This window comes from Protopterus annectens, chromosome 7.part0 (genome assembly GCF_019279795.1).
Source record: "Protopterus annectens isolate FY-2018-M chromosome 7.part0, PAN1.0, whole genome shotgun sequence".
NCBI classification, from domain to species: Eukaryota; Metazoa; Chordata; order Ceratodontiformes; family Protopteridae; genus Protopterus; species Protopterus annectens.
The window spans coordinates 1,125,701,990-1,125,727,418 of record NC_056739.1 but is presented as its reverse complement, the minus strand read 5'-3'; the positions used below and the strand labels follow the sequence as shown (position 1 = coordinate 1,125,727,418).

The window sequence follows — 25,429 nt, the reverse complement described above, 5'->3', positions numbered from 1 at the left end:
CATTCAAGTACAGACCTCCTTGCATACTTTTCAACTGTACATATTTTTGCCTCATATTTTTTGTCTGTTTCTCATAAAATTGTGTTTTTTTCTGGCAAATCATTGGCAAATTATTGAGGATTGAAGTCAGAAAATAATGATATACATTTGAGATTCAGACTTCATAGCCTTTAGAAAATTTATGGTACAGCAAAAACTGTTATTCTATCAACTATCTAAATTTGTGAGATCAATATTTAAAAATTATCCCTATTTTGGGCCTTCATCCCTCATTATTTATGGCTTTGTCCAGCTTTCTTGCTCTAAGAGGTTAGAAGTATCCCTCCTTGATTCTTCAAGCTACTTACATTAGTAAGGATTTGTGAGAGTCTACCTCTAATTCTATAAACATTGATCTCCTTACCACGTTAGAAAACTTTGAAAGTATACACTGGTGAAAGATGACAAAATATATGTGCAACGTAATGACATAGCCCACTGAAGTCAATGGGCCTTTTTGGTATACAGCACATCTCCCCCAGTTTGTTGACAGTGTAACTGCAGGTATTGCATGGGGAAAGCGCATATATCAATAATAAAATCAAAATTCCACTTGAGAAGCGGTAACCAAACTGACTTTATTACAAATAATCCGTAGTTGTGTACAACATTAACCTAAGTTTCATCCTCCCATAAGGACTTCTTCAGAACAATTGAACACATTCAATGCAACAGTTTATATACCCACCCATCATACCTTTAATCCAATAAAATCACATTCCCATTCCATGAGCATTTAAAGAGACAGTGCTTAAATACTAATTATCACATAAAAATACTGTCAAGAAAATACCGCTTCTCAAGTGGAATTTTGATTTGGTTGTGACCTTTTACAAGTTTGTTTCATATATCAATAATAACACTGCACGCACAGGGGGAGCAGTATGCAAGACCTTCACTCTATTTGGTCACCCTGAGTAATGGCTACTTATATCAATATGCACATTGGGTAAGACTTTATTCACAATGTTTACTGAAAGTAAATTATTTTATCACCTAATAATGTTATGAACTATAGCTGAGCACTGACTGTGCATGCCACCTGTTGATCTTTCTCTGTAAGACTGCATATGTATCAGACTGTAGTTTGTACTCATCTGCCAACCAATAAGGGAATGAAATTTAAGAAGCAAAGAATGGCAAATTATTTCAGCTTGATTTTTAGAAACAAAAACTGCCAATTAATTACAGTTTGATTTAGAACTGTATTTTGGAGAATGCTTTAGGAATTCTGTCTACAGATAATAGCAGTTTCAATAAGAGAATTTAGAAAAATTTAGGACCTACTAACCAAGCCCGACTACTAGATTGGATCCCTCACTCAAAAGTCTGGTTACACTCACCCATTTTTAAATGCAGTATTAAAGATGAAATATAGGTGGTGGTGTTGAGCCATTTATATCAAGAGACATTTGAGGCTACGTGGAAGTTATCTTCAGATTATAACAGTAAGTAATCAACATCACCAGCATCATAAAACATTTTTGAGTCCCATTAACTGATCTTTAGGTATTCATGTCATAGCATTCGCCCAAACAGTAGAGTGATTTTAGTGTAGCCTCCAGCATTAGATAGAGTAGTCTGTAACCCGTATGATATAATACTGGGTACAGAATTGCATTGTAGGTGGAAAGTAATTCTGCAGAATGGTGGAGGCCCTTCATTGCAACCATGGATGGAGTATGGTCCCAAATGTATGGCTATATATAATATGTCGAAGGCTCTATGTGTGATATATGAAACAAATTCTATACTGTAGAGTAGGGAACACATTTTATTTCTTTATTTTATTGGTATCTTTATATTTCGGATTGTTTTATTGATATTTGTAATTTTTCTTAGATAGCATTATTAGACAGTTTTACATTATATGAATGGCCAAATCATGCAGGCATACAGGATAACTTGAGGTAAGATGTTTCGTTTATGCTTTTGCTCAATTTATTTATTTATTTTCAATTTACCGAAGGTGTGATTGTAATTAGCGCTTAATTTTTTTCTTTTGTCTTTCTTAAGATTAAGAGTAGTATTAGCGAGTAGGGGGTCATGGCCAGTATAGTTTAAGTTTATTAGAGCTTTATTCTGCATTTCTTACAACTTTTGTTTTCTTTTTTCTTCTCTTAACATTAGCCCTTATGTTTGATAGATTTAAGAACTAGAATGGATAGGCTGAAAATTGAAAAGGTGTTATAGTCAGCCCCCAGATAGCAAGTACCATTTAGAGAATAGTTTTTTTTTTGAGAGATCTTGAAAGATTGTTTATGCAGAAATGTTCCAGAAGAAAAGTAAAAGACTATTTCACAGCTCAGAAAAAAATGAGGAGAAATCTGCGTTACCAAAGTATGAGTGGTATTGGGATTACTCTAAAAGTGAGAGGGTGGTTTGCAGACCTAAGGATATGATTTGATATATACCACTTTAACAAGGAGTGGACTGTGGGATGCTAACTAGGGTAATAAAGGACAGTGTATGTAGCCCTATTGTGTTTTGATTTTAGATACTTGAGGAATTATTACCAATGTATTCGTTAAGGATAATGCAGTGGTAATTCTAAAGTCTGTGTAAAGAAAATATAGTGGATTTGCCAGATGCCTGATCTAGTTTAGTATATTGGGTAAAATAAAAGTGTATATGAGATGCTACAGGGACATATGATCTGGCAGAAGAAATTCTACTATAAAAGTGTAATAACATTTCAACCTGTAGATGGCTGTGCATGTCAACAGGCAGGTGAGGTGTCACTGCTGTCAAAATCAGTTAATTGATGTCAGCTACATTTCACTCATTTTAGTCAAATATAGCATTCTGGTAGTAATTTGCCTTTGGTCTCGATTTTACACCCATGGAATTAGTATATATAAGCTAGTGATTTCACTTTGGGGGTGGAGGCAAGGCCCCATGTAAAGAAATTAGAAGCATTATTAGGTAGTCAAAACTGAATCTGATGATGTTGCTGCCCTACTGCACATGGAGGATTATAAACGCAGAAAACATGATGTAACATGTAGACCCAAGGAATCACAGAAGTGCACTTTTTAAAGGAGGTATGCTTTTGTGATCTTTTGTGTTTAGATGGTATGCAATATCAATTAATGTGTGCTGTAGGTCAGTGAGTGTCAATGTCTTTGTGCATAACATAATACAGTCTGTTTATGTTATCCTTTTCTAATATTTTTATGCATATATTGTGGTTGCCTTTGTTATGATTTTGTAGAACAGACTGTAGTTTTGTTCTCTTTTTAAGTGCTTATGGTTCAAATGATATTTTATTTATTTTCTATATTAATATATCATTTTGTGTATTTTTTCTAGTCCTTCACAGAAATTGAATGTTCTCAACTACAAATTCCAAGTCAGCAAGGGCAAATAAATAGATAATATATTTGAATTCATCCTCTTTACTTATTTAATCCTATTTGTAATTTCCTGTGATTAACTGAGATTTAATCCCCTCGCAGAGTATTAGTTTATTTTCAAACTTAGCATTTTTCCATTCTCTACTTATTTATGAATTATTGTATGTGTTTGATCCCACAGCATTGGTAAAGGCCTATATTGCAATTACAGTCATACATTTATTTTTTATGTGCACTGCTTTTAGTTTTGACACCCAAATTATGTCCTTAACAACCCTTTATTTAGATTCCTTTTTGTCACTTCTGTTTCCTCTGCCCCAGATAAACTCCCTCTTTTTTCTGCTTGTTCAAAAAGGGCTAAACTACTTTCTGAAATGGCAGTACCATCATGACATGCTACTTCATGGAGATTACAATCTCTTGTTACCAAAGTATTGGGTGTTTCCACCCTACTGCATATAAAATCACTGGTTGTATGTAGTTGCCTTGATAATGTGTTAGTTGGTCTGTGGGCAATGAAATCAGCTTAAATACTCCTTAACTGTTCAAAACAATTGGACAACTGGACATAAAATTGTTATCCTTCATCTCAGCAGTCCCCAACATTTTTCCATCTGTTTCTTACAAATGATACAACAGCAGCACCAACACTCTCATTCCTCAGGTTAGTGAGAGAATTATACCCAGCTATGGATATGCCACATTCACCAGTCTTCAAGATACCCCAGCAAAGGGCCCAATACTGATCTCTAAAGATGTTCAGCAGCATTTGTAAACAAAGGCCACAATTACGTAAGGGCCAGTATGCAGTGATCACAGTTCTACACAACTGACAGATGAACTCATACTCAAAGCACCTGCATGCACAACAGCACCTCTAGGAGAATCGAGGTATGCAGTCGCCGTGAAAACGACTGTCATCAGCATTACCAGTGATACACATCAGTGTGAAATACAGCATGCATTGTGTATAGAAGGTTTACAGATTTGAATGAACAACAGTTAATAAAGATCAGAAAACAAAACAAAAAATCAACATCTCTGATGTTGCATAACAATAAAGCTGTGCTTCACAAGAGATTAAAGAGCAATGTCAACATTCAGCAGTCCAGGGAAGCATGTAACAGACAATGTGACATTTGTGGAATCATAGCCACCCCCCCCCCCAGACATCCAACATCTCACAAAAACACAGTCCTGCAAACATACCTTATGGCTGTTGGCACTCTGGCGTAACAGAACTCCTGCCAATGGAAGCAAGGATCACTGCTGATTCTCTTATCTATATAATTTACTTTGTAATCCTGTACCAGATGCATGGCAAATTTATTTGCTTTTATTTTAATTATTTTATTATTTTAATCAGATATTACAGTATCCCTTGTGTCTAGTGTCACCCCCACCCATATGCCTTTCATGTTGCAAAACTGCTTTTCAATTAACTTTTTAAGTGACTTTAGAGTAATAATTACATTTTCCTGGTGTCTGTTATCCCCAGTATTGTAGGATTTGCTCATTAGCTTTAGAAAAAAATTAGAGATATGGTGGCCCCACCAGGCACACTGACACATGTACACACACATACACACACAAACACAAACATATATTCATTCATGCACATGCAGGCACAGTGTCATCTCACCTGACTGTCCACATGGACGCACTCACCCATTCACCACACACACACACACACACACACACACACACACACACACACACACACACACACACAAAACACTCCCGTACAAACACCTACCCTACCTATCTTCTAACTAAACCCCTACTACATCCACCCAGGCAAACACATGGTCACTCACACATACAAACACACTCACTCATCTGAATTTGCTCATCACTCTGCATACACTCACACATGCAGCCACATCCCCATACACCTCTCATTAAAGGTAGTGGTTGAGATGTGTATGTTCATGTGTATACTACTTATGCACATGTGATACTACTTAATAGCTCCTTCTGTGTATACACATGCACATACACATCTCAACCACTACCTCTAATGAATATTCACCCATTGAAAATAAAGGGTGAATGAGAACTTTTGCATGAGTTAATTAACTCAGGGGCCAAGCTAATTGCTTGGCTGAATAAATGCCTTACTGAAGGAATTTCTAGAGGAGAGCACATGGCTAATTAGCATAGTTTGCCTCTCCCCAATGTTTCATTTATATATAGCTTAGCTGAGAACATGGCTCAATGCCACGATCCTAGAATCCATGCAGCATCAGTGAGGTAGACCTGTCTCTGAATCAGAAAAAGCTGCTGTCAGAACCAGTAGGCCATATTATGGCTTTCCACTGGTGGCAACCCTTTCTGAATTCAGCCCCTAGTCCTTAAACAGTTGCAAAACCTTTCACACACTTTCTGAGGTATCAGATTTGTCAGTTCAGTTTAGGAACTCTGCTCATTCATCAATGACTGACATTTGCCAACTTGAAGAGATGGTAATGCTTGCAGTATTGCAAACTATCTTTAAATTATATGTAGTTAAATGAATAAAATGAACATGGCACTGTTCAAAACAGGAGTATTTACTAGGTTGTTTATGCAGTGTTATAGTAGAAATGCTCCCTGTTGTTCATAAAAAAGATTTATTCAAAAACTAATTTTTGGAAATGAGTTTCATTTCAGCTGTTAATTAAATCCTTCAGAGCATTGTGTGTCTAGCATATGGCAGCAGGATAAAACAATTTATTTTGTGAAACAATATGAGATTTGAACAAGCAGAAAAAAAAGAGGGACTTTAGTGATCTGGGGCAGGGGAAACAGAACTGAAGGAAAGGAATGGAAATGAGGGGCAGTTTTGCAGCAAAGTGCATCTAGGTGACATTATATGGACAAAAATAACTTTGGGATAAGGTGAAGTACTTTAGAGGGTGGAGTTTGTTCTTTAAGTGATGCCTTCATGTATTACTTGTTGGAAACAAGTAACATCCAATGATTTAAAAAAATCACAGAGCCATTTTTTTCTTGAAGCCAAGCTTAAATCCGTTTTGCTTAACTGACTACCTTTTCCTTATTAAAAATTTGCTGACTTGCTTTATGAATGGTAATTCCATATTTCTCATCTGATAATTTTCAAGTGATAACTGCTTAATAGCTCCTCCTTCTGTGTATTTCTACTACAAATCTCCGACCCTGTATAGTAGAATTTGTAATGATTTCTTCAGATAATGGTTTAAATGGGTCCATTTAAAATCCTCCCACTTAGGCATTCATCAGACGGACAAATAAAAATAAGTAATTGCCTATCAGATCCACCAACTACTGACAAAGCTCAAACCTCCAATCCATAGAAGTTACACTTATACAAATGATAGGGTCATATGCAGTTTTGCCACTGTTCTACTAGGAATGTTTCTTCTGATGTAGATATAAAAGTCATTCAAACTGATATTTCATTGAAAAAGCCCTCTGTGACTCAGTAGCTGCTGGTCTTGGAAATACAGTGAAGTATCTTGTTGTTGGTTATAAGTGAAAAGCATCTTTATTGTACTGGATGTAGTCAATTATACAAACTCTTTAATTATAAATTGTTTCCCAGGTAATATTCTTTATAGGTGCCCCAGGGATTTGTAGTCCTTTTACATTTATGACATGACTTCTGAAATAAAAAGTCTATATGCAGTCATTCTACTACAAATGTCATTTGCCTAATATGTGATCTGTTTTACAAGGCTAGTAGTCTGCAGTCTGTTACAAGCCTAGCCAATAACCAGCTAATAATAATAATGTGCTTTGTATCTGTGAGGTAAAGACCTAGACCGCTATGCCAGCTCTACCACCCACACACTTTTCATTCCTTTGATATTGTGCATCAGTATTCTAGTCCTATATACATTATTATTTAAAAAAAAAACTAACTTTCCAGTTTTCTCCAGAATTATGTCATAATATTCAGAAACCTTCAGAATATCTATAGGAAATAATTCACCTTTATATCTCTTATCTTCTGATTGATAAAACTGACATCATACGAAGACAGGTGACTACAAGGTCATTTAGTCTAACTGACACATGACATATAAGATGCTAAGAAGAAGAATAACTTACTTGGCTTGACCATCTGAGGCCATCCATGTATTAAACAGTCCTAAGGCTTGGTCTTCTGCTGAGAAACGGTGCCTGAACCCCATAGCAAGGGAATGGAGTAGAACCCGTAGACCCTGCTGAGGCAGTGTCCCGCTGTCACTCCAGGTCTGTAAGTCCATCTGCGTCCCAAACAGTTTCCATATGTGTTCCTGTAAATGAAAAGAACAGAATACACAAGTGATGCAACCAACATCATAAAAATTAGCTTAAATATTACTTTCCATAGAATTAATAAAGCATTGGTCAAGATCACATTTATCTTGAGACAAACAACTCAGTGAATACATATTTGTTTGGAGGTACAGGACAACCCATGTACACTACAAATACTCTCTCTCTCTCTCTCTCTCTCTCTCTCTCTCTCTCTCTCTCTCAATTTTCATTGTTAGCTGCACTGGTTTTGTTTCTGTAGTGCCATTGCCATACATCGGGTTGAATTCCAAAATAGTTACTGTCAGTGTAAGTTTGCCCTGATTCCAAAAACCTTCATCTCAGTGTAAGTGATTTAGTTCAGTAAGGCCTGTCTATAAATAGGCTTATACTGAGGGCCAAATTCCAAAAGACCTGCTCTCGGTGTGGTAACTTACACTGTGACGAAGTTGTTTGAAATTAGGCCCTCTGTAATCACAGATTTAAAAATGTAAATTCTTCTCATCATACTTTCAACTGTAGATCAGAGAGGTTTAACTCTGTAAAGGAACAACACACTGATCTAGCTGTGTTATTGTTCCAGAAAAAAATGCCTATAGAGAGAGATTCAAAGGATCTGTTGTTCACTGGTTTAAATTAATTTATATTCCACTGATGTTTCACGGTCACGTTTTTGTTTGGCAAGTCCTATTTTAGAAGGGCAACATAAGTTACATTTTAAAAGGCAGAATTATGTTACAGATCAAGGGCTTACTTTATCAGCAAAGGAAAAGTACTTCATGGATGTAAACAGTGTCTTCCACAAGTAAAATGGCTGCTATCAACAGAATAAAAAGTAGAAGTCTTACTAGAGTAAAGAAAGGGACTATATTGCTAGAATGATAGCAAAAGACAAATGTGAGTTATCTTTTTCTGAATAATGATTTGTCTTGTAACTTAACAGAGATATACTTTGCTACATTTTTTAAGATAGCAAATTAAAAGATTACAAGAGCAATTACTATTTTTTTCAATGTGAGCATTAAAAAATTAAATCATTTATTTACTAAAAAATACATTACTCCAAAAAGACAGATTTCTCTTACATTTATTTGTTTATTTATTGACGTTTGTTTACCAGGAAAGTCTAACTGGCACAGGTGTCCTTTTTCAGCAAAGACCCAGGGAGAAAAACTCCAAGTTATCATATTTAATGCAATCAAAACTTAATAACGACAAATTTTATAATCTTCTTCTTCTTCTTCTTTCAGCTGCTCCCGTTAGGGGTCGTCACAGCAGATCAACTGTTTCCATTTCTTCATGTCCTCTGCATCTTGCTCTGTCACACAAACCACCTGCATGTCCTCTCTCACCACATCCATAAAACTTATCTTAGGCCTCCGTCTTTTCCTGTTACCTGGCAGCTTCATCCTTAGCATCTTTTACCCAATATACTCTGCATCCCTCCACAGCACATGTCCAAGCCAATGTAATCTTGCCTCTCTGGCTTTGTCTCAAAATCTTCCATCCTGGGCTGACCCTCTAATTTTATCTGCTTTTATTGTATTTGTGTTTCTTCCTACTTTATTTTGCTTTTGCGTCATCTTAAAAGTACTCAATTGTATTTATTACTGCTTGGTGTAACTCATTCTAAGCCTTTTAGTTTAAGCACTTGGGCTTCAGACCAGTTGTTTTACATTAAGAAGGTTTGTGGCCTGCACTGTGGTGGCAGGACAGGTAGCTTACATCCTTCTAAGTTGGGAACTGCTGATTGAGGGCTCAGTGTCTGTTATTCTAAAAGTGTATTAGTTCTGGTTTAAGCACTTGGGCATCAGGCCAGTTATTTTACACTAACCCAGTCCCAGTTTTTGGTCCTATGAGTGGGGTAAATAGTCTAATAGTGTAAGTAAGCAGATTGGAGTACAGGCTTGAAATTCAACATAAACATATACAGTTGTAAAATGTCTAATACAATTCAACATAAATAGGCATTTACAGTTGTAAAACACTTACTGGAGAGACACTGAGCCTTCATGGGGCCTGTAGCAGAGTGGATTGTAGTTTTACAAATGGTGCCTGCCACAGGTAATATTTATTAACTCTGGGATTGTCTTAAGGTAATAAACAGGGAAGGGGAGGAAAGAACAAGAGTGTGAGCAGGCAGTTCTTTGTACTGCTGCTAATGAGCCAAAGCAATACAAGTATGTGTTAAGAACAATCACAATTGACCAAGGACTGCTCTGAAACTGTAAGTCTTGTCTTAATTTCTCAGGTGGAAAACCAGGATAACCTTATATCAGTAGGCTACTGTGGTATAGTTTAAATAAACAAACACACAGTATTGATCAGTTATTGATACTATTTGCTAACAGAAGGGAATAAGAGAAAGTGGAAGATGTGTGTGTGTGTGGTGGTGGTGGTGGGGGGGGGGGGTTGCTTACAGCCAAAGCACAGTGCTCTCCAGGGGAAAATGAAGATTGGCTCAAACAGTTAGACACATACTCAAAGTTAGCTGTAGCTGTTTGCAGACAGTTCAGACCCGAACTGCACTTTTCTTATAGGAATGTTAAAGGTGGTACCGGAGTTGAATACTTAAGAGTGGTGTTAGGTTCAAAGTTAGCTGTAGCTGTTTGCAGACAGTTCAGACCAAGACTGCACTTTTCTTATAGGAATGTTAAAGGTGGTACCGGAGTTGAATACTAAAGAGTGGTGTTAGGTTCAAAGTTAGCTGTAGCTGTTTGCAGACAGTTCAGACCGGACTGCACTTTTCTTATAGGAATGTTAAAGGTGGTACCGGAGTTGAATACTTAAGAGTGGTGTTAGGTTCAAAGTTAGCTGTAGCTGTTTGCAGACAATTCAGACCCGGACTGCACTTTTCTTATAGGAATGTTAAAGGTGGTACCGGAGTTGAATACTTAAGAGTGGTGTTAGGTTCAAAGTTAGCTGTAGCTGTTTGCAGACAGTTCAGACCCGGACTGCACTTTTCTTATAGGAATGTTAAAAGTGGTACCGGAGTTGAATACTTAAGAGTGGTGTTAGGTTCAAAGTTAGCTGTAGCTGTTTGCAGACAGTTCAGACCCGGACTGCACTTTTCTTATAGGAATGTTAAAGGTGGTACCGGAGTTGAATACTTAAGAGTGGTGTTAGGTTCAAAGTTAGCTGTAGCTGTTTGCAGACAGTTCAGACCCAGACTGCACTTTTCTTATAGGAATGTTAAAGGTGGTACCGGAGTTGAATACTTAAGAGTGGTGTTAGGTTCAAAGTTAGCTGTAGCTGTTTGCAGACAGTTCAGACCCGGACTGCACTTTTCTTATAGGAATGTTAAAGGTGGTACCGGAGTTGAATACTTAAGAATGGTGTTAGGTTGGAGAGACACTGAGCCTTCATGGGGCCTGTAGCAGAGTGGATTGTAGTTTTTGTGTCTCATGTACACAGACATCCCTCTCCTCCTCCCAACAAATTCCAACACATGTGAGAGATGCAACCATATAGCCAAACTGGAGGCTAAGCTCTCTCAACTCAGTACTGGCGTAACCAGTCAGGAGGAGAAGGAAACCACACTCACTACAATTCCAGTCTCACATAGACCTACCACGATAGCAAACCAAACACATAAACACATGAAACATACTCGAGGCTCTAAATAAAAAATCTGCCTAAGCAGCAGAGACCTCCAAAGTAGACACCCAAACCGCTACCCCAAAACAAGAGATTACACTGGTTTAGCAGGAATACATATTTCTTTATCACAGTATCCAAAGTACTTATCATCTTAGCTAGTTGTTTATGTTTTAATTAAGCCCACAGAGCTAGTCTGGGTTTGGGCAACGAGCTAGCCAGTGTGACTTGAAGTGGAGTTTTAGACTATTTTTGAATTGACTTAGAGAAGTTGAGCTGATGTTATTTGGGAGAGAGTTCCATATTTTACCAATGGTGTTGGCAAATAGCGTCACCACCTAGGTTGAGAGATTTAGTTGTTTGGACAAGGAGTCTGTTTGCTGAGCAGGCAGCTTAGATTGGAGTAGGAGTCATTAAGTTTTTAGTGCTGGGGTATTCTCAGATTGTTTAAGGATTTTGAAGGCCTCTATGAGTTGGGACTGGTGAAGAAGGTGTGGGAATTCTATCCATCCAAGCTTTTTCAGGTTAGTACAGTGGTGTGTTCTGTAGGGTAGGCCTGTAACAACCTGGCAATGTGATTATAGCAGGATGAGAGCTTGGCCAGATCAGATTTGTTAAGGTGAGTGAGGACAGGAGAGGCATATAGTAGGGTAGAAAGAAGGTGTGAACGGGCTGTGGCTGCCCTGGCATTCGTGGTAAGGAAGGCTTTAATTCTATATAGGGTCCCAAGTTTCTTGTTGACTGACTTAATGGCTTGGTTGATATGTATATCAAATCTGAGTTTATTGTCAATGTTTACTCCTAATAGCTTTGTATAGGTGTCTGGGGAGATGATGGTCCCATTATTGGATTTTATAGTGAAGTTTTCAGTCAGAGATCTATTGGTTGGGTAGAAGAGAAGTAACTTGGTTTTGTTTGGATTTAAGATCAGGAGATGGTTGGCAAGCCAGTTTTCGACTTTGGTGAAGCTATGTTGGGTGGTAGTTAGTAGATTTGCAAGAGAGGCATTGGAACATATTATAGTCGAGTCATCTGCATATTGAATGCAGGTGGCTTCAGGGATGACTGTTTGGATGTCGTTTATGAAGACTGAAAAGAGGAGAGGTCCTAATATGGAACCTTGAGGAACTCCTATGGTATTTGGTAGTAGGCAGGAGAGCTTGTTTTGCTACATTACTGCTTGTTGTCTTCCAGTGAGGTAAGCTTGAAATCAGTCAAGGGCTGGAGTATCTAGATACAGGGTTTTTAAAGTATATAGAAGTAACTGATGGTTTACCATATCGAAGGCTTTCGATAGGTCCAGGAAGAGAGCGGAGGATATTTTTTTATTATTCCGGTTAAGATTAATGTTTTCAGTAAAAGAGAGGAGGGCAGTGGTTGTACTATGATGGGGTCTGAATCCATGTTGAGAGTCTGTGAGTAGTTTATTTTGGGTTAGATAGAGCATTAGTTGGTTGTGCATGCACTTTTCCATAATTTTGGCAAGTGGTGATAGTATGGCTATAGGTCTATAGTTGGATAGTTCTGTGGATGAACCTCCTTTGTGGAGTGGAATAACATAGGATATTTTCCAAATTGAGGGGATTGAGGCCTCGGTTATGGTTCTGTTAATTAGGATTGAGATAGGGTAGGCTACGACATCTGCAGCAATTTGCAGGTATTCGAGCGGCAGAAGATCAGCTGAAAGGGTGGTTGGCTTCAGTTTTTTCAAAAGGGATCTGATAAAGGATGTGGACACTGGCTGGAAGTTAAAAGAGAGTGGTGAGTCGGGTATAGTGTTTATAGAAGTGTGGGAGGAGAAAGTTGGTTAGCTAATGACTGGATGGTTTCTGTGAAGAAAGTATTGAATGAATTGGCTATATCTTCTTGGCTCTTGTCAGATAATGTTCCTGGGGTCGAGTAGTGGATTTGCCTGGTTGGAGAAGTTTATTTATGCCTGCCCAGTACTTTTGAGGGTTATTCTGATGTTTATGTTGCAGATTGTAGAAGTAATTTTTCTTATCTAGTATGATGGCTTTTTAGTCTCATTTCTAAGGTGTTGGAATTTGATACGATCTAGGGTAGTTTGGTAGTGCCATTTATCCCACGCTTTGTCTCTAGTTGTTATTTTGGTTTTGGTGTCTGTTGTTAGCCAGGGTGCTAGTTGAGTTTTAATTCTTATTGAGCGTTTAGGGCATGCAAGTCAAGTATAGTAAGGAATGAATTGTTAAATGATGACACTGCCTCATCAAGGGAAGGAACTTTAGTTTTGTCCAGTTACATGATTTGAGTTCAAGTTGAAATTTAGTTGGGTCAAAGTTTTTCTTGGATCTGATAGACCTATAAATAGGTAAGCTTGTACAATTAATTTTGTCTTTCATGATGTATGTGAGCAGGTGATCACTAAGATCATTAGGGAGAGTTCCAGACATATAGTTCTGGGGATGACTGTTGGTGAGTATCCAGTCTAGTATACTCTCTTTTTGGTTATTGTTACCTGTACGTGTGTTAGATGATATTATCTGAGAGAATCCATGTAGGTTAACAGGGATGGGGTTGGACTGTGCTGTGCATTGGTTCCAGTCAATATTAACATTGGCCAGGACAATGGTTTCTTGAGGGTAGTTGTTGGCTATCCAATGTAGAATGACCTCTAGTGTTTCTACATTGTTCCCAGGGGGGATATAGGTGACAATTAGGTTAATGCCCTTATGATTATTTAGTAGAATTTTTAGAGCTAGTATTTCAGCGTTAGAGACCTGGGGTGGTTGTATAGGGTTAGTTATGATGTTAAGTGTGCTATTATATAAGACGGCTATTCCACCTCCTCTTTTCTTTACTCTATCTGCCCTAAGTATATTGTAACCAGGAGGCAGGATCTTATTGTCTTTGGTTGATGGCCGGAGCCATGTTTCAGATAGACACATTATGTTGGGGAGGTATGTGGTTAGTACAGCATGCAGGCTATGTATCTTATTGTTTAGGCTTCTAATGTTTAAGTGGCATATTAGGAGGGAGTTGACCAGTCGGTGGGAGAGTGGTGGGCTGGTAGGATTTTGAGTTAAGGTTGGGCCTGGATTAGGATGGATGTCCCCATCTTTGGTTATGTTTTTCAGCATGCAAAAGGCTTTTGATTTTGGTGTTGTATCTTTTATTTAGTTTAGCACGACTCAAACTTTGGGTTCAAGGCTCCCGAGAGCACCCCAGCACTACCAGGTTATACCTCATACCATGCTTTTTGGCCCCAAAACTTGGACCGAACCACAAAAGGAGGGGGAGTATCAATATCGTCAAAGATACCCACACCTCCAGGTTGGTGGCACAGCACGAAGCATCAGAGACTATCCATGTGCAACTAACAGTGGGTAAAACTGCCTTCCAGTTTATAGCCTGCTACAGACCACCCTCCCAAACCCAGCCTTCCTGAGAACACTGGAAAATACGAAGGTCTCTCCAAACACCATTATATTGGGTGACTTCAGCTACCCAAACATAGACTGGGAGCATTACTCTAGCTCCAACACCCTAGCCCAAAGGTTCCTAGAATTTATAAATTCAAATGCTATGGAACAACTTGTTACCACTCCCACAAGAAGGGAAAACATACTGGACCTGATCATCACCAACATGGGGACTCTATGCTCCAAGCCAGAAGTGTATCCCTCACTGGTAAGATCAGACCATAAACTAATCTCACTGGATATTCACATCCCGACCCCACCCCCTGCCCAGAAAACCACAGTGAACAACTTCTCTAAAGCAAATTTCACACTCCTCAAAACCGAGGTGGAATCCTTCAAAGCCCCCGGGCCTGTTGAAAATATGGCCCAGACTGCAGAGTCCTTTATAAATGCATTCTATGAACACCTTCAGGAATGCATGGATCTTGCAATCCCAAATAAAACCAAGACCCAATCCTACAAAGGCAGACGTCCTGTCTGGTGGACCCCAGCCATAAACAAACTATACAACAGAAGGAGGAAGCTACTACATGATAGAGCAAAATCCCAAAAAGGGAAGGCATCTCTGATCAGTATTAGCAAAAAACTACGGGCACTCATAAAATCATCTAAGGCCAGCTTCGAGAGAAAAATTGCACAGGACACTAAGGATAATCACAAAGCTTTCTTTAGTTATGTTAGGAACCTGGGTGGGAATTCCCAGATATGCTCAGAATTAGTCCAAAATGACAAAAAATACACCGAACCCACAGACATTGCCAACATCCTAGCTGACAGGTTCAGCAAACTTCTCCCTACCAAAAGGGCAAATATCTATCCCAGCAGAGTGCTGCCCCCCTGACATCTCAGATGCTCAGGTAAGAGCTGCCCTCTCCAAAGCAAAAAACACAGCATCAATGGGACCAGACGGTGTTCCGGGCTGCGTCCTACATGAACTCCAAGAAGAGCTAAACCCAAACATAAAACTACTGTTCAATCTCAGCCTTACTACAGGATATGTACCCAAAGAGTGGCGTACAGCAACAGTGGTCCCTCTCCACAAAGGTGGTGCCTCAACGGATCCTGGAAACTATCGCCCCATAAGCCTGACTAGCTTGGTCTGCAAAGCTATGGAAAGGATCATCATGGACCTCATAAATAAAGATATTGGGGACATACAGACACTGGATCCTACCCAGTTCGGCTTTGTTAAGGGCAGATCCTGCCTCTTAAACCTGGTTGATTTCTTTGAAACAGTCACCAAGGCCATTGACGAGGGGAAAGTGGTCCACACAGTCTACCTGGACCTCGCAAAAGCCTTCAATACAATACCCCACTCGGGCATTATAGATAAGCTCACCAGCTTAAATATAAGCCCCTATGTCACTAGATGGGTTGCTAACTGGCTCAAGGACAGAACCCACATGGTTAGAATTGCTGGAGCCATGTCAGACTCCAAACCAGTTAGAAGTGGCATCCCACAAGGCGCAGTCCTGGGACCTCTCTTGCTCGGTATATATTTCTTGGAGGTACAGGCCAACACGGATGGACTGTGGCTGACCAAGTTCGCAGATTACTGCAAACTGGGGGCCATAATCGACTCTCCAGCCGACACAAGCATCCTCCAAAAGGGCCTCATAGAAACAGACAACTGGTGCCAGAGCCATGGCCTCAAGCTAAACGCCAAAAAGTGTATAGTCATCCCCTTTGGCAAAAACAAAGTGCCCACAAATTACCACATAGGTGGTAATCCATTAAGTACAGAAGAAGTAATTAGGGACCTGGGGACCCAAGTTGATAGCAATCTCTCATTTGACAACCACGTGGCCAAAGTGGTTAGAATAACATTTTATATAGCCCACCTAATCATGAAGGGATTCACATCTAGATCAGGGGAGGTCATCATGCCTCTTTACTCATCCATCATCAGGCCCATAATTGAGTACAATGCCCCTTTTGTGATGTACCTTACCAGACACCTGCAGCAACTGGAAAGACCCCAAAAGTACCTCACCAAGAGGATCAAAGGGCTCAAACAGATGTCATATGCTGCCCGGTTAAAGAAACTCCATTAGGGGACTGGATGTCCCTAATGTTTAAGTGGCATATTAGGATGGATGTCCCCATCTTTGGTTATGTTTTTCTTAGATACACTAGTAGTCTAATAACTTGGAATAGTAGTTTTAGTTCATATTTGGATTTTGGTGTTGATTGGAGTGGTTTTTAGAAGCAAGTGGTTGGAATTTATAATTTTTGGGGTAGTGTAGTAGTGGGCAAGTTCCGAGTCAGTGGAGGTAGGGGGTCTTGGTTTGGCATTTTTGGATAAGAGAAACCTACGAATGTGAGATTTTCATAGCTAGTAAGAAAGTATGGCAGAATTAAGAGTGGTAAGATAAGAGGAAGGAGTTTATAATTATTTATAAACATGTTATATGTCATCAATGGGTGGGGTCAATGTGCTTCAGAGGAATAGTAGTGGTTAAACAGTAAAGTGGTGGGGAGGAAATTGGAGAGGAAGTTGTGTAGGTTGGAGAGGAAGTAGGGGTGTGGCCTAGTGGCTATAAATGTAGACACAGTGGGGCGGGTGGGATAAGGGGCAGGGAGGGAGCAGCGAGCCAGAAGCTGGCGCTGAGCGGCTAACCCAGTCCCAGTTTTTGGTCCTATGAGTGGGGTAAATAGTCTAATAGTGTAAGTAAGCAGATTGGAGTACAGGCTTGAAATTCAACATAAACATATACAGTTGTAAAATGTCTAATACAATTCAACATAAATAGGCATTTACAGTTGTAAAACACTTACTGGAGAGACACTGAGCCTTCATGGGGCCTGTAGCAGAGTGGATTGTAGTTTTACAAATGGTGCCTGCCACAGGTAATATTTATTAACTCTGGGATTGTCTTAAGGTAATAAACAGGGAAGGGAGGGAGAACAAGGGTGTGAGCAGGCAGTTCTTTGTACTGCTGCTAATGAGCCAAAGCAAGACAAGTATGTGTTAAGAACAATCACAATTGACCAAGGACTGCTCTGAAACTGTAAGTCTTGTCTTAATTTCTCAGGTGGAAAACCAGGATAACCTTATATCAGTAGGCTACTGTGGTATAGTTTAAATAAACAAACACACAGTATTGATCAGTTATTGATACTATTTGCTAACAGAAGGGAATAAGAGAAAGTGGAAGATGTGTGTGTGTGGTGGTGGTGGGGGGGGGGTTGCTTACAGCCAAAGCACAGTGCTCTCCAGGGGAAAATGAAGATTGGCTCAAACAGTTAGACACATACTCAAAGTTAGCTGTAGCTGTTTGCAGACAGTTCAGACCCGAACTGCACTTTTCTTATAGGAATGTTAAAGGTGGTACCGGAGTTGAATACTTAAGAGTGGTGTTAGGTTCAAAGTTAGCTGTAGCTGTTTGCAGACAGTTCAGACCCAGACTGCACTTTTCTTATAGGAATGTTAAAGGTGGTACCGGAGTTGAATACTAAAGAGTGGTGTTAGGTTCAAAGTTAGCTGTAGCTGTTTGCAGACAGTTCAGACCCGGACTGCACTTTTCTTATAGGAATGTTAAAGGTGGTACCGGAGTTGAATACTTAAGAGTGGTGTTAGGTTCAAAGTTAGCTGTAGCTGTTTGCAGACAGTTCAGACCTGGACTGCACTTTTCTTATAGGAATGTTAAAGGTGGTACCCGAGTTGAATACTTAAGAGTGGTGTTAGGTTCAAAGTTAGCTGTAGCTGTTTGCAGACAGTTCAGACCCGGACTGCACTTTTCTTATAGGAATGTTAAAGGTGGTACCGGAGTTGAATACTTAAGAGTGGTGTTAGGTTCAAAGTTAGCTGTAGCTGTTTGCAGACAGTTCAGACCCGGACTGCACTTTTCTTATAGGAATGTTAAAGGTGGTACCGGAGTTGAATACTTAAGAGTGGTGTTAGGTTCAAAGTTAGCTGTAGCTGTTTGCAGACAGTTCAGACCCAGACTGCACTTTTCTTATAGGAATGTTAAAGGTGGTACCGGAGTTGAATACTTAAGAGTGGTGTTAGGTTCAAAGTTAGCTGTAGCTGTTTGCAGACAGTTCAGACCCGGACTGCACTTTTCTTATAGGAATGTTAAAGGTGGTACCGGAGTTGAATACTTAAGAGTGGTGTTAGGTTGGAGAGACACTGAGCCTTTATGGGGCCTGTAGCAGAGTGGATTGTAGTTTTTGTGTCTCATGTACACAGACATCCCTCTCCTCCTCCCAACAAATTCCAACACATGTGAGAGATGCAACCATATAGCCAAACTGGAGGCTAAGCTCTCTCAACTCAGTACTGGCGTAACCAGTCAGGAGGAGAAGGAAACCACACTCACTACAATTCCAGTCTCACATAGACCTACCACGATAGCAAACCAAACACATAAACACGCAAAAACATACTCGGAGGCTCTAAATAAAAATCTGCCTAAGCAGCAGAGACCTCCAAAGTAGACACCCAAGCAACCGCTACCCCAAAACAAAACACGTGCAACACATAGCTCAGAAAGCCAGTGTGCTGAACAGTCACAGCCCTTAAGGCTAAACAACACACCTGATACACTTGTAATAGGTGACTCTATCATCAGGCACACTGACGTCCTGCTCACCAGGCTGAACAAGGAGAAGGTGACGGTGAGCTGCCTGTCGGGTGCTAGGATCCGCCACATAACACAAGCACTCAGGTCACTCCAAGGCAAGTACAAATATGACTCAGTCATTGTCCATGCTGGTGTGAATGACCTGAGACGTACCTCCCTGGACTACATGAAAAGAGACATAGAGGAGCTCTCTGAGCATGTAGCCCAGGCTGGTATGACCCTGATCTTAAGTAGCATCTTACCCTCACCAAGAATGATGCCACAATATGAAGACAAGATGATCAATTTCAACAATTGGCTTAAGTATTGGTGTCATTCAAAGGGGATTCAATGCCTGTCAGCCTGGGATGACATGCTCGACAAGCCACGATGCTTCACTAGGGACAGCTTGCACCTGTCACCCCTGGGCTTTTGGATATTGGCAAAGGCTCTTGCTACCCCCATAGTGCCTTTTTTAGGCAAGGCTCAAAAGACAAACCCACCTCCATAGGTATCACAAGGGATAAGAAACTAAGAGTAATGCTACTCAACGCCAGAAGTCTAAACCTCAAGATGCACGCACTCAAAACTCTCCTTAGCATGGAGAACATTGATATCTGTGCAGTAACAGAAACTTGGTTCAAGGCTCCCAAGAGCACCCCAGCACTACCAGGTTATACCTCATACCATGCTTTTTGGCCCCAAAACTTGGACCGAACCACAAAAGGAGGGGGAGTATCAATATCGTCAAAGATACCCACACCTCCAGGTTGGTGGCACAGCACGAAGCATCAGAGACTATCCATGTGCAGCTAACAGTGGGTAAAACTGCCTTCCAGTTTATAGCCTGCTACAGACCACCCTCCCAAACCCAGCCTTCCTGAGAACACTGGAAAATATGAAGGTCTCTCCAAACACCATTATATTGGGTGACTTCAGCTACCCAAACATAGACTGGGAGCATTACTCTAGCTCCAACACCCTAGCCCAAAGGTTCCTAGAATTTATAAACTCAAATGCTATGGAACAACTTGTTACCACTCCCACAAGAAGGGAAAACATACTGGACCTGATCATCACCAACATGGGGACTCTATGCTCCAAGCCAGAAGTGTATCCCTCACTGGTAAGATCAGACCATAAACTAATCTCACTGGATATTCACATCCCGACCCCACGCCCTGCCCAGAAAACCACAGTGAACAACTTCTCTAAAGCAAATTTCACACTCCTCAAAACCGAGGTGGAATCCTTCAAAGCCCCCGGGCCTGTTGAAAATATGGCCCAGACTGCAGAGTCCTTTATAAATGCATTCTATGAACACCTTCAGGAATGCATGGATCTTGCAATCCCAAATAAAACCAAGACCCAATCCTACAAAGGCAGACGTCCTGTCTGGTGGACCCCAGCCATAAACAAACTATACAACAGAAGGAGGAAGCTACTACATGATAGAGCAAAATCCCAAAAAGGGAAGGCATCTCTGATCAGTATTAGCAAAACTACGGCACTCATAAAATCATCTAAGGCCAGCTTCGAGAGAAACATTGCACAGGACACTAAGGATAATCACAAAGCTTTCTTTAGTTATGTTAGGAAGCTGGGTGGGAATTCCCAGATATGCTCAGAATTAGTCCAAAATGACAAAAAATACACCGAACCCACAGACATTGCCAACATCCTAGCTGACAGGTTCAGCAAACTTCTCCCCTACCAAAGGGCAAATATCTATCCCAGCAGAGTGCTGCCCCTGACATCTCAGATGCTCAGGTAAGAGCTGCCCTCTCCAAAGCAAAAACACAGCATCAATGGGACCAGACGGTGTTCCGGGCGTCCTACATGAACTCCAAGAAGAGCTAAACCCAAACATAAAACTACTGTTCAATCTCAGCCTTACTACAGGATATGTACCCAAAGAGTGGTGTACAGCAACAGTGGTCCCTCTCCACAAAGGTGGTGCCTCAACGGATCCTGGAAACTATCGCCCCATAAGCCTGACTAGCTTGGTCTGCAAAGCTATTGAAAGGATCATCATGGACCTCATAAATAAAGATATTGGGGACATACAGACACTGGATCCTACCCAGTTCGGCTTTGTTAAGGGCAGATCCTGCCTCTTAAACCTGGTTGATTTCTTTGAAACAGTCACCAAGGCCGTTGACGAGGGGAAAGTGGTCCACACAGTCTACCTGGACCTCGCAAAAGCCTTCAATACAATACCCCACTCGGGCATTATAGATAAGCTCACCAGCTTAAATATAAGCCCCTATGTCACTAGATGGGTTGCTAACTGGCTCAGGGACAGAACCCACATGGTTAGAATTGCTGGAGCCATGTCAGACTCCAAACCAGTTAGAAGTGGCATCCCACAAGGCGCAGTCCTGGGACCTCTCTTGCTCGGTATATATTTCTTGGAGGTACAGGCCAACACGGATGGACTGTGGCTGACCAAGTTCGCAGATTACTGCAAACTGGGGGCCATAATCGACTCTCCAGCTGACACAAGCATCCTCCAAAAGGGCCTCATAGAAACAGACAACTGGAAGCCATGGCCTCAAGCTAAACGCCAAAAAGTGTATAGTCATCCCCTTTGGCAAAAACAAAGTGCCCAGAAATTACCACATAGGTGGTAATCCATTAAGTACAGAAGAAGTAATTAGGGACCTGGGGACCCAAGTTGATAGCAATCTCTCATTTGACAACCACGTGGCCAAAGTGGTTAGAATAACATTCACATCTAGATCAGGGGAGGTCATCATGCCTCTTTACTCATCCATCATCAGGCCCATAATTGAGTACAATGCCCCTTTTGTGATGTACCTTACCAGACACCTGCAGCAACTGGAAAGACCCCAAAAGTACCTCACCAAGAGGATCAAAGGGCTCAAACAGATGTCATATGCTGCCCGGTTAAAGAAACTCCAGCTCTACTCAGTGGCATACCACCTGCTCAGAGGCGATCTGTGCCTGACGTATAAAGCCATGTCCAACCCGGAATTAATGGACATGCTGCACCTCAGAAAATCCAAATCCCATCGAGCTACGTGCTCGAGAGACTTGAACCTCAGCAATGAAATAAATAGGACATGCTGGAGGGACAGATTCATAACCCAGAGGCTCCCTTCACTCTGGAATAAAATCCTAGTCCAGGTTAGGCTGAGTCCCTCATTGACTCTCTTCAAGAGGAATCTTGATGAGTGGATGGGAGATCATAGGTTTACCCCGTATATCACTTCTGTGTCACTGTTAGACAGAGGCACAGTATACTAACCTCGAAAAAGAAATTAATTTAAAATGGGTGGCGAAAGCCAAACACACTCTGGCTAGGTTTATAAATTCCCTAGGGCAGATAGCCTAGTATGAACCTGTGACCTACGAACCTATAATATACTTATTCCTAATCCTGTCCATCCTCTTCACACCCAGTGCAAATCTTAACATCTTCAACTCTGCCACGTCAAGCTCTGACTCCTGCCTTTTTGTCAATGCCACTGTCTCCAACCCATATAACATAGCTGGTCTCACTACCCTCTTGTAGACCTTCCCTTTCACTCTTACTGGTACTCGTCTGTCACAAATCACTCCTGACTCTCTTCTCCACCCACTCCATCCTGCCTGTAGTCTCTTCTTCACCTCTCTTCCACACTTACCATTACTCTGAACTGTCGATCCCAAGTACTTAAACTTATCCACCTTCCCCACCTCTACTCCCTGCATTCTCACCATTCCTCTATCCTTCCTCTCATTCACACACATATATTCTGTCTTAGTCCTGCTGACCTTCATTCCTCTTCTCTCTAGAGCATATCCCCACCTCTCCATGGTCTCCTCCACCTGCTCCCTACTCTCACTACAGATCACAATGTCATCTGCAAACCTCATAGTCCATGGGGACTCCTGTCTGATCTCGTCAGTCAACCTGTCAATCACAATTGCAAATAAGAAAGGGCTCAGAGCTGATCCTTGATGTAATCCCACCTCCACCTTAAACGCATCCATCACTCCCATCTCAGACCTCACCGCTGTCACACTACCCTTGTACATATCTTGTACCACTCTTACATACTTCTCTGACACTCCCGACTTCCTCATACAATACCACAACTCCTCTCTAGGCACCCTGTCATATGCCTTCTCTAAATCCACAAAGACACAATGCAACTCCTTCTGACCTTCTCTGTACTTCTCCATCAACACTCTCAGAGCAAACATCGCATCTGTAGTGCTCTTTCCTGGCATAACCATACTGCTGATCACTAATCATCACCTCCCTTCTTAACCTAGCTTCCACTACTCTTTCCCATAACTTCATGCTGTGACTGATCAGTTTAATCACTCTGTAGTTACTACAGCTCTGCACATCACCCTTATTCTTAAAAATCGGTACCAAAACACTTTTTCTCCATTCCTCAGGCATCCTCTCACTTTCCAAGATTTCATTAACAATCTAGTTAAAAACTCCACTGCCATTTCACCTAAACACCTCCATGCTTCCACAGGTATGTCATCTGGACCAACAGCTTTTCCGTTCATAATCCTCTTCATAGCTATCCTTACTTCCTCCTTGCTAATCCATTGCACTTCATGATTCACTATCCGCACATCATCCAACCTTCTCTCCCTCTCATTCTCTTCATTCATCAACCCCTCAAAGTACTCTTTCCATCTGCTCAACACACACTCCTCACTTGTGAGTACGTTTCCCTCATTATCCTTTATCACCCTTACCTGCTACACATCTTTACTAGCTCGGTCCCTCTGTCTAGCCAATTGGTACAGGTCGTTTTCTCCCTCCTTAGTGTCCAACCTTTTATACAACTCTTCATACGCCTTATCCTTAGCCTTCACCACCTCTCTCTTTGCCATGCACCTCATCTCCTTATACTTTTGTCTACTTTCTTCATCTCTTTGACAATCCCACTTTTTCTTCGCCAACCTCTTTCTCTGTATACTCTCCTGTACTTCTTCATTCCACCACCAGGTCTCCTTGTCCTCCGTCCTCTTTCCAGATGTCACACCAAGCACTTTTCTAGCCATCCCTCTTACTAGCTCTGCTGTAGTTACCCAGCTATTTGGTAACTCTTCACTGCCACCCAGTGCCTGTCTTAACTCTTCCCTGAACATCACCTCACAATTACCCTTTTTCAATTTCCACCATTTGATCCTTGGTGCTGCCCTCACACTCATCCTCCTCTTCTTGATCACCAATGTCATCCTACAAACCACCATCCTATGTTGCCTAACTACACTTTCCCCTGCCAAGAATTTACAGTCTCCAATCACCTTCAGACTGGCCCTTCTACATAAGATATAATCCACCTTTGTGCATTTTCCTCCACTCTTATATGTCACCCTATGCTCCTCCCTCTTGTTAAAATACGTATTTATCACAGCCATGTCCATACTTTTCACAAAATCCACTACCATCTGACCTTCTGCATTCCTTTGCTGAACACCATACCTACCCATCACTTCCTCATCCCCTCTGTTCCCTTCACCAACATACCCATTGAAAACTGCTCCAATCACCAGTTTCTCACCCTTGGGTACAGTCATCACCACTTCATCCAACTCACTCCAAAATTTTTCTTTCTCATCCATCACACACCCAACTTGTGGAGCATATGCACTAACAACATTCATCATTGCACCATCAATTTCAAGCTTCATAAACATCACTCTATCCGACACTCTTTTCACCTCCAAAACACTCTTAGCATACTGTTCCTACAGGATAATGCCTACGCCATTTCTCCTCCCATCCACACCATGATAAAACAATTTGAAACTGCCTCCGATACACCTAGCCTTGCTCCCCTTCCATCTGGTCTCTTGCACACACAATATACCAACCTTCCTTCGGTCCATCATATCAGCTAGCTCTCTCCCTATACCAGTCATACTGCCAACATTCAAAGTTCTGACCCTCACTATCACAGTCCTAGCCTTTACCTGCCTTCGGGCATGCCTTCCCCCTCTTCTCCTCCTTCGGCTAACAGTAGCCCAATTTCTGCCAGCACCCTGTTGGCCAACAGTACTGGTGACGGTCATTATTTTCAGTAAATACAAAACATAATAGTATAATAAAATCTGTATTGATATGCACAAACATTACATTTACAAGCCTTGTACTGAGACTTTACAGAAAGAAGAGTGGTGTATAAGATAG

At 41.0% G+C, this 25,429-nt stretch overlaps 1 protein-coding gene across 1 annotated transcript in view; it reads right to left on the bottom strand.

Annotated features, from left to right (window-relative positions):
* The window catches only part of LOC122806900 (endoplasmic reticulum aminopeptidase 1-like), a 447,374-nt gene that overhangs the window by 120,297 nt on the left and 301,648 nt on the right, over nt 1-25,429 (bottom strand). The window contains exon 14 of the mRNA XM_044077704.1: nt 7,470-7,657. Coding sequence (XP_043933639.1) covers nt 7,470-7,657 — 188 coding nt within the window. The remainder of the gene's footprint in view (nt 1-7,469; nt 7,658-25,429) is intronic.